Genomic DNA, 16,526 nt, shown 5'->3' on the forward strand with positions numbered 1-16,526 from the left:
TTCTGTGCCTTTGTTGCTGCTGAGTGCAAGCATTCGAGTGCTGAAAAATTCGTGAAGAAACTCGGGCTTAGAATAGCTAGCACAGCACCCGGGCTGCTAAGTTAATCAAATTCGCTATCTTCCGCCATTTAACAAATCCGTTTCGCTAATTGCTGAAGCAGTGAAAAGTGGAAGTGAGAAAAAGTTGACGGTTTATAATACTAAATTGTACAGATTCGTGCAGACATAAATAATGGTCCTTTCGTATTTACGCAGAACTGTCGAGAAGGACCACGGTGTTTTACGAATCTGGAACCAATCGGTCGCCAGTGGTCGTCGTAGCGAACTGTCACAAGTAAAACGCTAAACGTCAAAATACGTCGTTTTCAACCTTCTCGATCATGGTACCTCCGGGCAACGGGCACATCCCCCATCAAACAAGGGTCGAAAGGGGCGGAACGCAGTCCGTCGTGGGGGGCAGCAGTGGCACATCGTGCCACTTTTCTTCTTCTAGCGACACTGTCCTCCACCAGCACGATGCTTTCGAGAGACACGAATACACCAAATGTACATCCGCCCCGTGGAACTATACTTTGGCAAAGCCCCATCCTTTCGTTGTTGGGTTTCCGCCGAAAGGGGGTGTGTTTAAAGGGAACCCGGCGTTGTGTCCATGCCATGCATTCGCAAAACGGCATTATGGACGATTTGTAAAATGTACGGTACTTGGAGTTTGCACTGAAACGATCGTTGTAAATACGTTGGTTAGCTTGTGGTAGTCAAATTCGGCAGTTTTGTTGAATGCGATGTGACTGCGGAACCTTCAGGTTATTATCGTTGGATAGGTTAGTCTTACGTTCTTCATGGAAAAGTGTAGTAGCATTAAATACAATAAGATAAATAGTCTCATTTCAATATATTGCATCGAAGTGCCATCCCAAAAAGCACACGCCTCGAAGGTAGGAGGTCGAACGGTCGAGACCGGTTATCTAATTCGGATGACAGACGAAAAGAATGTCTTCCCGTTGTTGATGGTGCAGTTGTTTTAGACTTCTTGTCCAACGCGACTGGTCCGTCTTTGTGACGGTGTGTTGCGGAACCGATAAAGAAAGACATGACAAAAAGGTCTGAAAAATCTACACTTCACAGTACGTGTTATTAACATTACTAACCATTGCAAGGAATTTGTGATGTTATGTTAGTTATTTGGAACCTATTTGGAATGGTTGGTGTTCGTAGGAGATAAAAACTAGAGGTGTCTTGTTTGGATTGTTCTTCTTTAAACAAAAGCCATGATGAAACACTCGTTCTCTATTGCGATGGCAAACGCAAGAATGTTCGTGAAGTCACTTTAAAACCATAGTGACCACGATAGAGGTGGTCTACCATCGAAAATGGTGGGTTCTTTGTGCCGTAAGTTTTACGAGAAAAAAGCATAATATTTCCTATAAGTCTTACGTTCTTTTACATCTTTTTTAGGACTAAAAAGATAAAATGGCCAGGAAAACGTACATTTTAGCTTGGCAAAATTAGGCTGAAGATTGTTGATTTTATTCGGAAATTGAACTATACCGGATGGTCCCGGTTGATCGGTCGGGTTCGGATGGATGTTCTGTTCTGTTTCCCGTCACAACCGCAGCGAGTCGTTTGCGAGAAGATCCGCACGGCTATTTTCATCCCCATCGTACGCTGTTGGGGCCCCTAAGCCGAGAGAAGACCGAGACCACGAGCATACTCCTCTTCGCGATCAGTGGAATCAGCCCCAAAACTCGTTTGACGACGACATCGCGACCGCGTTGTGGACGATTGCTACGAAGCAGCGAGCTTTTCGTATTCTTCTCGCTCCCAACAACACCGGCCTTCACCGAGGGCCCACTATCATCTCCTCGGGACCAGCGGCGCACTTTGCGCCGTCTGTCGGTCACTTGGTTATGCCCCCCTTTTTGGTTGCGGTTATCCAGAAGGGGTTGGTGGGGGGGGGGGGGGGGGACTCACAGGCAAGGGATGAAGTGAGGGTATCATATTCTCTTCTCGCCCGTTTCTCAGCTTAATTTGCTCATGTTTTTTTTTATTTCACTGTTTCACTGTGATTGTTCAATCGGGTGGCGCACTCGTTCGCCGCATTCGCTCGCCATGCTCGCTGTGTGTAGTACTTCATCCGCTTTTCGGCCATTTTGGCTCGCGACGGCGGACTGAACAGTGTTAATTTTTTTTTCTTTTACTGCCTATTTTTCCGCCGGGTTTGTGTCGTGTTGGGATGGTTTGAGTTGTGCTGCAACTGGGGTGGTGGTGAGGACGTTATGATGGGTGGCGCACTGCTTGACGGTGATATTGCTTTTCTCGTCGGCGTCGTGAACGACGGGGGACGAAGCGAGAGGGCACACCCCATGTGATGTGAATGTTCAACCACCACAGAGTAACCCCCGCCAAGCCGTGTGCAGCAGTAGTAGTAGTGGTTGTGGAGCTGTGTGGCCAATTTTACCAGTTCCGCCACCCGTCTGGCTGGCTCTTGGATCGCCAACGGGGAGCAGTCGTTATGTGTGGTTGCCTGCCTGTGGAGGTTCGTTTGGTGTTGGCAGAGCATAAATATATTTTACATAGATTTTGCAAATAGTCTTTCACATCCCTTCGAAGGGCTGTGATAGTTCGGGATTGAAAAATATTCTCTTCACAGTGACTTCACAGTGACACTGCTTGGATTTAATGAAAACTACGATTTCCCATGTGTGCGCAAACGTTCCGGAGTTTCGTTGGCAAGTGAATGCCTTTAATAGGGCATTTACACGTTTTCCCTTCCCTACGGGTGGTGCGTACAGATTATGCGGGATCCCAACGTCGTCGTGCGTGGCCGTTTGGTTGATTTTTTTTACGTTTTTTTGGTTGATTAATCGTGACCTCCCCTCTCGCGCTCCCGCGATGGTTCTCATCTCACGGGAGGCAATTATGGGTCAGCACTTGTATGAATGAATTTCTATGAGGCCACCAGCATATGGGAGGAGCGATGTTGGTGTTGGAGCGCATTTATGATAAGAATTAAAAAAAAAAACAAAACATAAATGATTGATGCGTTTTGTGACCATAGTTTGCGCAACAGTATTTCGTGGTGGTGACGTGTATGCATCGGAGCTACTAGATTTGAACGAATTTGTTATTTTTTCCTATGTCTACTCAATTTAAAAAAAAAAGACATAAAATCGACGGGATGTCATTTTGACATTTCACTCGCCGCCACCAAATAGTGTTTTTTTTTGTTTTTAACCCAACCGAAGTGTGCGTGTGCAAAAACGCGAAGTGCATCGGGTGCGCGCGTTGGTGTTGGTAAAGGAAGCGACACAAGGTGCGCTGTATTGCACGAGTGCAGCAGCAAAAAAAACGTAAATGGTGCGAGGAAGATGCACAACTGTGTGCTAGTGTGTGCAGCAGTGCAAAGTGCAACAAAACTTGTTTTTTCTTCTTCTTCCGTTCCTTTCCGTTCCGTTCTCGTCCCTTTTCGACGTTTTTCCTCCCAAACTAAAGGTTGCGTGTTGTGTTGTGTTTTTCTTTCTAGTTTCCCGATCTAAAACGATTTTCGTGTTCCGCACAGTAGTAGCGAAGGAAGCAAAAAAATCATAAAATAAATAACTACTTGGCGCCTGCCCTTCGTCGGAGAAGTGAGTGAGTGAGTGATTTTGTGTCCGCGTATATGCGAGCAGTTTTTCCTACTTTTTTTTGTTATTGTTGGAAAAATTAGTGAAAGTATATACCGGAGATCCGTCCGCAAAACCAGCAGAAGCCTACGAGTGTGTGAGTGTATGTTTGTGTGTGCGAAGCATAAGGCAAAGTGCGTCCTGTTTGCCGGGATTGTGGATGCCAGTGAGAGGGGGGGTTGGTTGATGGTGGTGACCTGTGCAACAGTAAATAGTGAGGCTCCACAGCAACAACAACACAACGGCCGAATACGGGCCAATAGTGCGCGTTGTGTTCCACACCTACTTGGCGTGGCAGGAAAATAGACCGTCGCCGTTCCAAAGGAAAGGCTCTGCACACATTTCCATCAGCGACCTACTCGACAGCGTCGTCCAGCACACACAGAACCGCAGACCAGCCGGTGTGCGGAAAGTGTTTGTGTGTGTGTCTGTGTCTGCGAAATCGTTCGCTTCCGGTTGAACGTCCTTGAGTGCATCGTGTCCTGCAGGTGTGCATTAGGTGTGCAACGGGTTCGGGAGTGTGGTTTCTTGGCACTATCCTCCCATAATTCTCATTTCTGCCGAACTGATAAATTGCATCATTTCAACACACATTTAACCAATTTAACCAAGGCGCCCCGAGGGAGGGGGGATTCTCGGTGAGAGAGAAAAGTTTTCCGTTCCTGTTTGTTTCAATATTGTTTTATTATTTTTTTTTTTTGCAAAGTGGATGTTGTGAACCAGTGGGAAGAAGAACCACGCTTCCACGAAAAGAAGCTCCTCCTCTAGTCGACGACGATAAAATCGTAGAGAAATTTGTCTGCGCGCCCACGGTTCGCCGAAAAACGAAAACCGGCGGAACACACGGGTTGCGCTCGAGGGTACAGCCAGCCTCGCCGGGACATCGAAGCGCGCTAGTGTTTGCGTTCCAGTGAGTCAGGTGAGCTGAGCGCAGGTTCCAAAGCCGTGAGCAGCTGCAGTGTGCGGGAGCAGGAAAGGGATAGCATTTGGCCAAAAAATTTGAAAAAAAATCAACGACAGTCGTACGCCACCTTGAGCTACCGTTTTTCCTTTTTCCCAACCCTCCCGGGTGGAGAAAGAAGAGTGAAGTGGTTGGGAGAGAGATAGAGAGACACAGGAGAAGGGTTAGCTGCGGATCGACGTGGAAAATCGCCAAACTATGGAAACTGGTAAGGAGCAAAAACAATCCCCTTGGTGGGGCGGGGGCGGTCGGGAAAGGGGGACGGTAGGGTGTTTTACTTTTAGCTGGGAAGATTATGTCATCTTGTTTCGAGGAACAACGCGGCGAGAGGCGGGAGTTGGAAAGCCAGAACGGGCGAGCTCACTTGGTTGGTCGTTAAAGATTTCCTTGTTCCATCCGTGGGTTCGGCCAGAGAACGGCGTCGGAAAAGTATCACACGAAAATTAGCGCCACCGCGCGCCATGGTGCAGCTTTTTGTTTCAATTCGTTCGAAATCACTTCAACCCGAACGCGGATGCGTCGTTTGCTCCCTGATTTAAAATGCAAACTGCATCGCAAGCCCTTGCAGTGGCGGGCGCATTTTATTTAGACGCTCATAATTAAAGAACAGTTTCGAACGAGACACTAAACGAACGGAAAATGAGAACGATATTCTCGTTGTCAGCACGACGTGCTCAACTGTGAGCGGGCCAGAAAAGAAGAAGAAGATTCTCGTTCCCACCGTGTGCAGGCTTAAGTGCGAACTAATCAACCTCAAAAGACACGTAAAATGGTTAAAATGAATTTTCTTATAAAAGTACGGCTTTGCATTCCAACATGTTTCTTAGTGTGTGCCACATAAGGATTGGATGTGGGTGTGTGAATTTTATACTTCAAACCTGCACATACGGTTTCTAATTTCTTAAAGTTTGTCGATGTTTTCGAAATGCTTATAATCTAAGTAACCAAGGAGGAGGAGAAACTATAAGTAATCATACACTACGTGGCCAAAATAATTCAGCATGGTCCAAACAACTACTATTGACGATGTATTGTGACAAATTTTCAATTTTCTACATGTTTCAGTTTCAACGAGTTGCGAGGCTTTACGAAGCTCAAACATTTCGTAAATAATTATTATCAATGGTGTAAGAGATTTATTTATTCAGCTGAATCTTATGACCCAGTTCAGTTTCATTATTGCGTTTGAGCTTGGGCTACATCTTTCCCTACTGATTGGGTTCACAATGTTTGAAATCTAAACTTTTCTCATCTGGTCAATCTGGTTTTCTGAAATGGATGGTTGATGTAGGTAATATGATACTTTCATTAGCCCATTAGCTTGAATCAAATTTAATGGTTTGATTGGAAACTTACTTTTGTTTAAAGTGTTTACTTCTTACGGATTCAATAAACGGATTGAAACAATTTGCTGTATTATTGCCACTCGATTGTCTCTTTGATGCTGAAATTCGGAGTAAACTAATTGAGGCTCTCACAGCTTGAAGAAGTGCTGTGCTCTGCTGTGCTCATGCTAAATTAAATTCCGCACAACACACTCCAGATTGCTCATCAATCTAAGGGAATTTTCTTGTTCAATCACCATTTTTCTTTCGAAGCGAAACATTCTTCCGATAAGATACGCTGCGAACGCGTTGGCGTCCCGTGCTTTGTCTACCGTCGAGATACGACAACAAACTACTGTTATCTTTATCGCCCCGGACACGACGTTTTCTCCGGTGCCGGAGATCTGCGTGGCAGATGTTGCCGATTGTTTTTGGGGGCTTCCAGTTGGATGTGATGGCTCGTTGACGACGGTTCGCCGTTATCTCCACACGTCTCTCGGGTTCGCTTTCGTCTCGTAAATGTCGCACATTAACACACAATCACGGTCGGCGGTCGTCACCCGGAATTCCCGGAGCGCAGGACGACGAGAGGAGGGAACGAAACGAACATTGGAAAAACGTTGCCGTTCCGTTGGCGAGCGAGATACGGTCGATGGAAATTTTCCGATCATTCATTCCCGACGGCCGACTCTTATCTCGCATTATCGCTCTCTCTCGCTTTTCAAGGATGTTGTCTTGTGGGTTGTCGTTGGCAGACAAATTTTCTTCCCATAAAAGCATACAACACTGGGAATGCAACATTTGTGAACGTGATAAAATAATCATTACCGTTGAGTAAAAACCAACGAATTCTTTAACAGAAATCAGCCTCTTGAAATTACAAAAAAAAACATCTTTCTTTTCAAGCTTTGGTTCGTTCCACAATTGGTAAACAGAGGACCACACAAACCGAGTGAGAAAGACAAGAGTTGGTTTCCGTTCCGTGCCTTACCCACTTACTGATAACGTGGCGTATCATGATGGATTTACTAAAACCGGTGCATTCCAGTCGGGGCGAAGAGGAGGGAATGAGAAAGGCAATGGGGTTTCCTCCCCTTGAAAAAGAATACTTCAACTTCCAGCTACGCAAAGATAAGGGGCAAAGGTTTTCCTTCTCTCTTCGCGTTCAAGTTCGCACGACGGTGGGGTAAGAAAATCTCGCTGAGATAAGAAAATGTCATAATCGGTTGCGCTTTGACCAAAACTTTACTGCAACATTGAAATTCCTTAGGTTCGAGCTTACGTGAGACAATATTTTAATGTGTTTCAAGAAACTCGTTTATTGTGCCCCGACTAAACGCAACTGTTTATGACCGAGCTTAGCGAATTGCATCCGGGCTTGTTGACGTGAGTCATCGGCCAAACGGATGCAACATCTACGCTGCACAAATGCATTCGAAGCGATCGGTGACGGTGGTTCTGGGGACGACGAAGTATGAAATGGCTGGAAGGCGGCGGGTTAGGTTATCTATGGTGCTGCTGTTGATGCCCTCCGTGCGACCCCCACGTCATATGCTTCATTCGCTATTTGACGGGAAATTGGTTGCAAACTAATAGTTACTTATTAGTCATTCCCCGCCCGGTCGCCCAACGTCTTCCCATCTCGCAGCGGCTGAGTGTGACAAAGATGGGGAGAAAGTCGAATCACATTGACTATTTCGTTGGTTCCGGACGAAGCTCGCACGACGTACTTGGCAGGTAGGAGAAAAGTTGAAGTCGCACTTCAAAAAGTGCACTCATCATGAATCGGGCGGGCACCTGCTTCACTTGACACTACAGTGACTACTGCAATACCGGATTCCGAAGGCTTTGTTTTTACCGCTTGTCAATAGATCGACCTAACTGGTAGGAGAGTTTGCCTTCGATATACGAAAATGGGATGTGATAAGGAATAATAGTGGTGCCGCCGTCACAGCCACCATATTTGTTTGTTTGTTTGTTTGTTCCGTTCTCATAATCAAGATGGGCACTTCCGCCCTTTGACTTTATGCAAGCGGATTTATGGATTTACGGGCCGCTATCAGTACCGGCCGGTCATCAGCTGATCAGGATGCAAAATGCCATCATTTGGCAACGGGATTGTTCAATTCCTCCTCTTATCAATTTGACTGAATCTTCCTTCGAATGGTATGACGTTGAGGTCTGTTTGACTATTAGAGGTAGATCCCCTTTTTTTCGGAGAGTCGGTGGTTTGTTCTTTAATGTTAATAGCTGACTCGGTTGATCATTTTTGAAAAAGTTGTATGTCACAACTGTTGAACATATTTGGTTTTTAACTACACATTTTGTTTGTTTGTTCTATAGGGGCCGTGCTCTGTAAATATCAAAAAGTTCATAGATACCAAAACTAAACAAATTTGTTGTTATTAATGACAAATAACATAGATTAACATTCTTGTTATTGAAAAGAAACGATTTGTTCGAAATCAACTCACCACGCTCTAGGGAAATGCACTCTGTTGTGAAGGTTTATACTTGCGAGTTGAGATTACACTTCATATGTCATCACTGAATGTAAACAAACAAACCAATGGAAAATCGTAATTAATTAAAAAAGTATAAAGTTTTCAGACGTGAGATATAGTTAAAAATCTATTCTCATGCCTAAGAAACATGTGTGCAAAGTTTGATTAAAAATGGGTCAACCGTTTAGGAGCGGGGTTTAACCACTATCACCGTGACACAAGAGTTTTATCTATGTAGATATCATTTTAAGATTGTGATGCTTAATTTTATGTCCTTTCGAGGACGTTTCGTTTTCTACTGGTTAGTCGAAACTAAAAATTCACCATTATATGTAAATTGTGCTATTTTCTAACAATCTAGTAGTAAATTGTTTTATGGCAAAGAATAATACTGAAACCAATATCCACTAAATCGGAATATTGCATTAAAAAAAGGAAACATAGTTATGATGTTGCAGGAAGAAAAGTTTTTTTTCCGTAAACCTTCTTGTTGTTAGCTGCACCTTTTTTGTTGCGTTTTTTACTTGGGCGAATTGTGTGTTCCTCTGTCGGAGGTCTGAAGAATTTTCGTTTTCGCGTTTTCATGCTGACGAACTTTGCGTGAACCGAATGGGGTGTAAAACCAATCCTCCTTTCCACACCCTCGGGGACTTCACTGGTTCGATTCTTAAGCCGCGAACACCACCGTAGTTTTGAGCAAATATATAAAATATATTTTCCTGTGTGCACTCTTACACACTGAAGCACAGAAGACCCAGCACATACAACAACCCCAAGGTACGCGTTCGTTTCCGTTCAAGCTCTCGAGGTTCCCTCGAAGTTCGATCACGGCAGGAACGCTGCTTACTTACTTAGTTTTACCTTTTTTTATGTTTTACTTCACCACAAGGGGTCGTGTCTCACCTTTGCAAACGGCTGGTGGTGGTGGCCATCCCGGGGGGTGTCCGTTTCGGTTGTCTAATTTTTCGCGATTTTGCAAATTCCAAACCCCACTCTTCCGTCTCAGTCTCAACTAATTGATGTACGTGGGCTCAAGACCAAGGAGGCATGGGTGGTGGTGGTGGTGGGTCAAGAGCTCTCGCAAGTCGTCTGACTTTGACTTTGCGAATGTGCGTTTTGACGACGTTTGACTTCGCGGGTGTTCGCGGATCTTCTTCGAGCGAGCTCCGTTTTCTGTGGCGAACGAAAGATAGAAAAAGGTTGAACCAAAAAAAAAAACGAGAACGAAAGGAAGTGTAAAGTACGTCAGAGCCACACGTTCACTGTGGTTTGTCGAGGGAAATGCACACAACCATCGTTAGAGTCTCAAACCGGACCTGTAAAGGGGGGTTTTTGCCATAGACATATATTTAAATAAAATGGTTAGATATACGAACTTAAATATAAATATAAAAGATTTAAGATATCGGTCGGGATATTCTTTGACATTGGTAAAGTGAGTGTACATACTCTTCGTAATTTAACACATCGGTATACCTTTACCTCGAAGCTCCTGGAGACAGTTTGACACCTCGACGACTGACTGGCTGAGCTAAATCGCTTGGCGGATGTCGTGCGTGTAAAAGCTTTCCTAAGATCACTAATTAGCGCTTTTTGTCGGTCGATGGTGCACCGGTTTACACTGTCAGTGTGTGCTGTGTGTTGTTTAATTGGCTGGCTTAGGAGGGTTAAGAAGAAGAAAGGCTTCGAGATGAAAAAACGACTCCTTTTCTTCTATCCTGTTACATGTTTCTTAACTGGTTGCGGCCATTTTATCTTATCGCATTTCATATACATAAAGGTCAGCTTTGGTGTTTGACATATTTAGAGACATTCGGGGTCAAATATTTGAAACAACCCTTACTTGTGTGGAGCATTTCATTAAGTCATTTTCATTTCGTTTCGTTAAAAAGGCTCTTGGAGCGAAACAAAATATACCTGCGTTTGGTTTTTTAAAGCTCACCATTCGAACTCACGTTTTAGGAGCAGTGTGTTCTATCTAGTGAACCGGCAAGGCCATCCTTGAATTCCATCCTATTGCTCTTCAACATATGTGGTGCATCGTAGTGTATATTTTGTTTATTAACTCCTACATTTGATATTGAGAAAATCAACTGACAAGCAGCTCCGTAACAAACCGGGCGACTGAAATGGACAAGTAAACGTGTTCCACTTTGTCATAGAACATCGATTCTCCTGACATACAAAATGCCTAGCTTTGTGAACGTATCACAGGTGGCACTATCATCTGAGACGCCCTTGTTACCTTGAGCGAAAATGAATATTAAATATTAGTTCTAATAATAAACCATAGCTCCAGCTACTGCTGGAATGTTGTTTAGAATGCAACCACGAAAGGACCTCCAAGGGACGGGCTGGTTGGATGGTGGTGCAAGAAGGTTGCTCGCAATCAAATAGGGCTCGGATGTAAAAGTCAGTTGCGCGCGGTGACACACCCATCCGTGCTTCTTGGCGATGATTCTAGAAGACTGCACTGCTGGGCGATTTCGCAAAGGAAGAAGAAGCTTGTCGCATTTTCCTTCGTGATCGAAAATCAATCGTCGTCATGGCTTGATGGCAATCGCGATTTGCGTGCGGTTTCGCACACTCGGGGACACTCTCGACAGCTGTTCCGATGTTTCTGCCGCTTACATTGTAACCACCACCGATGTGTGGGGTGTGTCAAGGTGGCGCAGTGGTGTTCCAGTTTGCCAGGATTAATTGCAACGGTTTCATTACACTTTGCCCTGTGGATCGATGCAGTTAATTGAATGTGGAGTAAATACTGGTAACGGCTGAATAAAAGAATGTCCCGAAGATTTCTTCAAACGGGTTTTAAAATATGCAATAAGTAAATGTTAGTAATAAGAGAAATTGTTAACGTGGTATGCCAATTTTCTAAATACTTTTGCTTTTACTATTTTTTTACCTTGCTTACCTCACGACGAACTGAAGTAGTTTTTCTTTTCTTTCAAATCTTACCCTTTTCTCCGAGCAGAAAAGCGCAAACAACAATTGCCCATTGGTTCTGCCACCTATGTGCCTTATTTGCACATCCATTTCCTCCCTTTTCCCCGAGGGTCTGTGTCTGCACTCTCCTCACAAAACGTTTGTTGTTTGGTATTTTATTAGCACCTACTTAGCCACAACACTACACGCCCCATTCCATCACTTTACCTCCCTGCTGGTGGGGGAGAAGAAAGAGCATTGGCCAGGTGGTGGATTTTGCGTTCGAAAACATGTCGGTAGTTGTCCTCTGTAATGAGTGGCTCGAAGTGTGAATGGCTTGTGTCGAGTAAACATGATGCCATACGAGAGGAGAAGCGAGAAATGTCGTGCTAATAGTGTTTGCATGCGAAGGCACGATATGATAGCGCCTTTATCCTACCATTTGAACATTAATGTTGCGAAGAACAGAAGGATTTGCTCAAGTATGCAAGTTGCAACATAATTTCCTCGTCCTGAGAATTGTTTGTTTACGTGTTAATCTCACTTACTAATGCCAATTTATTAAAGTATGTTATCAAGGTTTTTTTTTATGAATGCATTGTTCGAATTATGCCTTACGAACTTATCACGGTTTCTGATCGACAAATTTGACAAAAAACAAATTGATCATTGAGCCGTTTCATAGCCCACAAGTTTAATTTTAAATATATGTTAATTACCATAATCAGTTGGAAATAAATCGAATTGACGAATTTCGATTAAATAATACTATGCCGGTAGAACTGTAAAATTTTAAGAGAACAAATACAGTTGTAAATGTTGCTTTTTTATATGAATATTTACAAGATAACATCATTATAAAAACTCTCGAAACATACATTTGTTTCTTGTATATAAAATGCTTAATGAATTGATTCAGAAAATGAAGATTTTTGTTCCATATACTCCTAAATGGATGGACAAACCTATAAACCAGCAAAGCTTTGAACATCAAGGAATGGCTTTTTTCTGCTCCCCGGGAAGCTGCTTCTACAATTTATTGCATGGCACAAGAAACTATGCGAAGCGTGCGCTTTCGACTGGCATATGAATTTATCTCATCACACTAACCGGAATGAGGAATGTGTTTATGAGTAATGCTGTTCAATCAACCACACAAGCATTCACTATATCCACTCCCCTCACACACGAAGCCAGCTCGTCGTTGGGTGGCGATGGTGACAAATTCTTTCGTGGCGTCACTATACTCAACCCTTCGCCGCGCGAGACAAACCGCACCCTTTCTTGGGGACAGTTGGTGGTGGAGGCGGAATGATGATTTACTACTCGGCACGCACCCGGGGAAGTACTGGCAGCATCTTACGCTCGTCAGCACACTAGAGCCTGGCTAATATTAAAAGCTACACCAACCAGGGTGTAGGACGTTGTGCCAAAAATTCTTATCCTACCCCTACCAGAGTGTTCGGCGGTTGATGCCAATTTGCTGATGGCAGCAGATGGTTGCCCGATCGTGGCAGCTACGGTATCGTCCGTGTGTAAGAGTGTTCGACGGGCATGAGGAGGAGGTATCTGATCAGGTGCCAATCGGTTGTCAAATACGCAGCGAGGTGGAAGTTACTGCTCTGGTACTTGTTTGACAGGCAGGAATCTTTCCGCACTTCACCCCAAAACCGTGCAATCGATGTTGGAAATCGGCCATCGACAGCCATCGCGGAATGCTGCTGCACACACGCGAATTGCAGCCGCCCCAAGTTGCCGCAAGTTGTTTGGCCTCGCGTGTGAATCCCCAAATTAAAGAGAGATGGTGTTGGTACCTTCCTGTCTAACGACGATGGTTTCTTGTCAGCTTTAGATCGCGATCGTAGCGATCCCCGGACACAACGACGATGCGTGTGATAGCTTCGGTTATCTTTCAGTCTTGGTCTTATGCACCGTTTGTTATTATCATGGCCAGCATTTTGACAGCTAGCAGTTGTTCAGGGAGATTTTGAACTATTTGTTCAACCACCGATAGATGTCCAACTTCTTCCCTGCTGAAGCTGTCGCCACAAAGTCACACCACCATCATCATCATCATCACGAAACTCGTTCCCGCGGCGTTACGAAACCTAACCTCAGAATACCGCCGGGACCGATGGGGGGAACGCCAAGCTTGGTTAAATAACAATGCTCGCCAACCGTAGGTGTCCGAGCAGAATGTGACGCAGAAATGTTGGAACACTTTCGCGCGGCTAATGTCCCGTCTCGTTCCGTCCCCCCGCCCGTCGTTCTGCTTGCTGGTAGTTATCTCGTCGTGAGGGAGTTTTTTTTTCTGTTGGGTTCGTTCCGTGGCGCAAGCCGCCCTGTCATGGCGTGTTAACCGACAGGGGTACTCCTTTCACTTTCGCACAGGTGTGAAACACGTTGCCTTGCCGAGGGGTGACGTGCGCGTGGTGCCCTCTCAAAAGGGATGAGAGTCCGCATGGTTCGAAGATGTAAACGATACGACAATGTTTGAATCCTTGAAATGAAATGCAAACAAGACTAATTGATCTAAACAGCAACATTTGGCATCTTGGGGATGTCAAATTAATAGGTTCTTTGGTTCATTTATGTGAAAATTTTGAAAAATACCAAGATCCATTATTATCTACTACTATCGTTACCAACAAAGATGCATTTTTTCCCTAGTTAGACAATGAGGTTTTCATAAGTAATGCCTTGACTTCGATGTATGTATGTAATGAAAAAATACAATTTTAAATTGAAAGCATTGATTTTACGTTTTAAATCAACAACTATAATATATTACTTGTTTGATTGAACACAAATATAAGTCTTAATTGCAAAATATCTGCGGTGCGGAATCAAAATATTATTGAAAATCTTTAAGGAAAAAAACAAAGCATGACCAATATGTTTATCTACACCCAGAAAACTTTATTAAAAATACAAATTACAAACAAGAAATGAAATTAATTTTGGAAGTCTTAGAAAGGGTACTAAATCTGAGCTACTTTTGTGGACCACTGACTCACCCCAAGACGAAACCGAAAGGAAACACACAAGATGAAAAATGGTACATCCATGCAGCGGGTCTCGTCGATTTTTGCTCGACCTCGAACATATAGAGAGAGATCGTTGGGGCGCTTCGTTAAAGGTTATACGAGCATCGTCGCGGCGGGGATGGTTGTGCAGAGGAGCGGGGTAGCCGTGCTGCTTCCTCTTCTACGAGACTAAACTCTCGTAAAACATCATCTGGCACGAAGTTTAGCGTTCGAAATCGATCAGGGTGAATCCGTTTGCCCTCGAACGGTTGGTTGGTCCACGAAACCTTCGAAAGGAAAACTAACACACCACGATCATCATCTCGGGAAGTCGATCGACGATTGGGAGAGCCGAGTGAAGTGGTAAATATTTTGTTGCCCCTTTTTTTTTTTTTTTTATTTCGAGTTTTATTCTCCGCGTTCGTGTGATCTTCCTCGCATTTATGATTGTGGCAAGGCAAGATGATTTCCGCCGGCTGACTTCGTCGCTGAGAAGCCATTTTGAAGGTGATTTTCTTCGGTGGCTACAAATGTCAAATGTGCCTTTTATTGCCGCCTGAGAGAGAATACTAATGCTTCTTTGTGCAGCACACATGAAAACACCTCATCCTCTCGTTCGCAGGTTGGGATCCATTTGGGGGGAAGAAAAAGAAGAAGAGAAGGAGTTCGCTCAAGTGTTGCAAATTTTTTCCAATGAGCAGCAGCAGCAGCGTTCATTTTTTCTCGAGTTCATTGTTGCAGGAGAAGGCCAGCACAGGAAACCTGTGGCGAAAGCACGCCGGGGCGAAACCTGTTACACACGCCGCAAAATTGGCTTTCGGCAAAATAGTTTATACTCGCCCAGGCGTCTCTCGCGTTCGGGGCCCCGAGACCAGATATACGTAGCTGTCTTTGGAAATGAAATATCTATTGTGGGGTTTTTTTCTTCAGGTGTTTGCTATTACCAAAAATGATACATCCACTTTGTTTGCGTACCGGTTGATTGGGATTCGTGCTATTTGTTTAGGTGTCTAACGAACGGCATGATGAACATTGGACTCGATTCGTAACACTTTGGTCTAGGCTTTGTTTTGGAACTCCGTCACTTTAGGTTGAAAATAATTTAAAATCAAGAACACTTCATCGTCGTCCTTCGAGCTTCGAAAACTTTGTTGTTAAATCATGATGATTGAGTTAGGTTATGCAAGGGGTTCGATCGAAGACGAAGAAATTATTAAGCCAATCGAGTATAGGTGTCCAAGGAATTCGCAAAAGTCTCTCTGGGGTGTCTGGGGTAGTGCTTACCAACGTCGTCAACAATTTGTCCAACGACTTCTGTCTCGCTACCGTCGATTAGTGATGACTAGCCACGGTGTCCATATAATCGCTATATCCGGTGGAACGGATGTTCCGAAGTGGTTGCGTAAAGCAGAGGCTTTCGTCGTCGGGGGGTTTTCGTGACGGCTCTCGATCTATTACCGCTCCGGGAGTCAAGGGCGCCTTATCAGATATTGCTGCCCGCCCTGCAATGTCCGGTAGAATGTAGTGGCAGGAAATAATAAGGCACTGATGACGACGGGGAACGCGACTCACCTCTTCGCGTTGGTATTTCTTCGAGTTGGTCCTGTTGATGTGGGAAATTGTGTCCCCGTGTGGTGGCTCTGTTTAAACATGACGGGAGAGAAGTTGGAATTGCAGAAAGTCTCATTAGCACTACCGATGGTGTCTCGCGTTAATATTTTTTGTACGGCGTAGTAGTACCATCTCCATTTCGGTCCCTGTATGCACACGTGTTCGAAAAACCGTTAGAAATGAAAAAAAAAACATCTCCGGCTGGAGTTAGGGGAGTTAGCCTCGCGAAGCGAATGTAATGTGTGGCGCGAGCTGTTTTCATGCGGCACATCGGGAGTGCAAAGCAAAGAGGCAGAGAAAAAAAAATATACCCCGATGGCCGATAATAACGTACCGTTCACCATCTCCAATCATTCATCTCGGGCAGCCGCCAAACGCATCTCTTCCAGCGGACCACCGACCACCTGGCGAGGGAAGGAAGGAATAAACACGGTCGGGGGCTGTGTGTGCCTGTTTTGGACGTGCGAGAAAGTGGAGCACTGGCAACATATTTCTCAGACCATACCACC

At 44.6% G+C, this 16,526-nt stretch overlaps 1 protein-coding gene across 1 annotated transcript in view; it reads left to right on the forward strand.

The window, feature by feature from the left end:
* The window catches only part of LOC131294363 (hornerin), a 30,887-nt gene that overhangs the window by 367 nt on the left and 13,994 nt on the right, over window positions 1-16,526 (forward strand). Inside the window, exons 2-3 of the mRNA XM_058322410.1 lie at window positions 3,524-3,634; window positions 4,369-4,831. Of these exons, the coding sequence (XP_058178393.1) occupies window positions 4,822-4,831 (10 nt within the window). The 5' untranslated portion in view covers window positions 3,524-3,634; window positions 4,369-4,821. The remainder of the gene's footprint in view (window positions 1-3,523; window positions 3,635-4,368; window positions 4,832-16,526) is intronic.

Source organism: Anopheles ziemanni, chromosome 2 (genome assembly GCF_943734765.1).
Source record: "Anopheles ziemanni chromosome 2, idAnoZiCoDA_A2_x.2, whole genome shotgun sequence".
NCBI classification, from domain to species: domain Eukaryota; kingdom Metazoa; phylum Arthropoda; class Insecta; order Diptera; family Culicidae; genus Anopheles; species Anopheles ziemanni.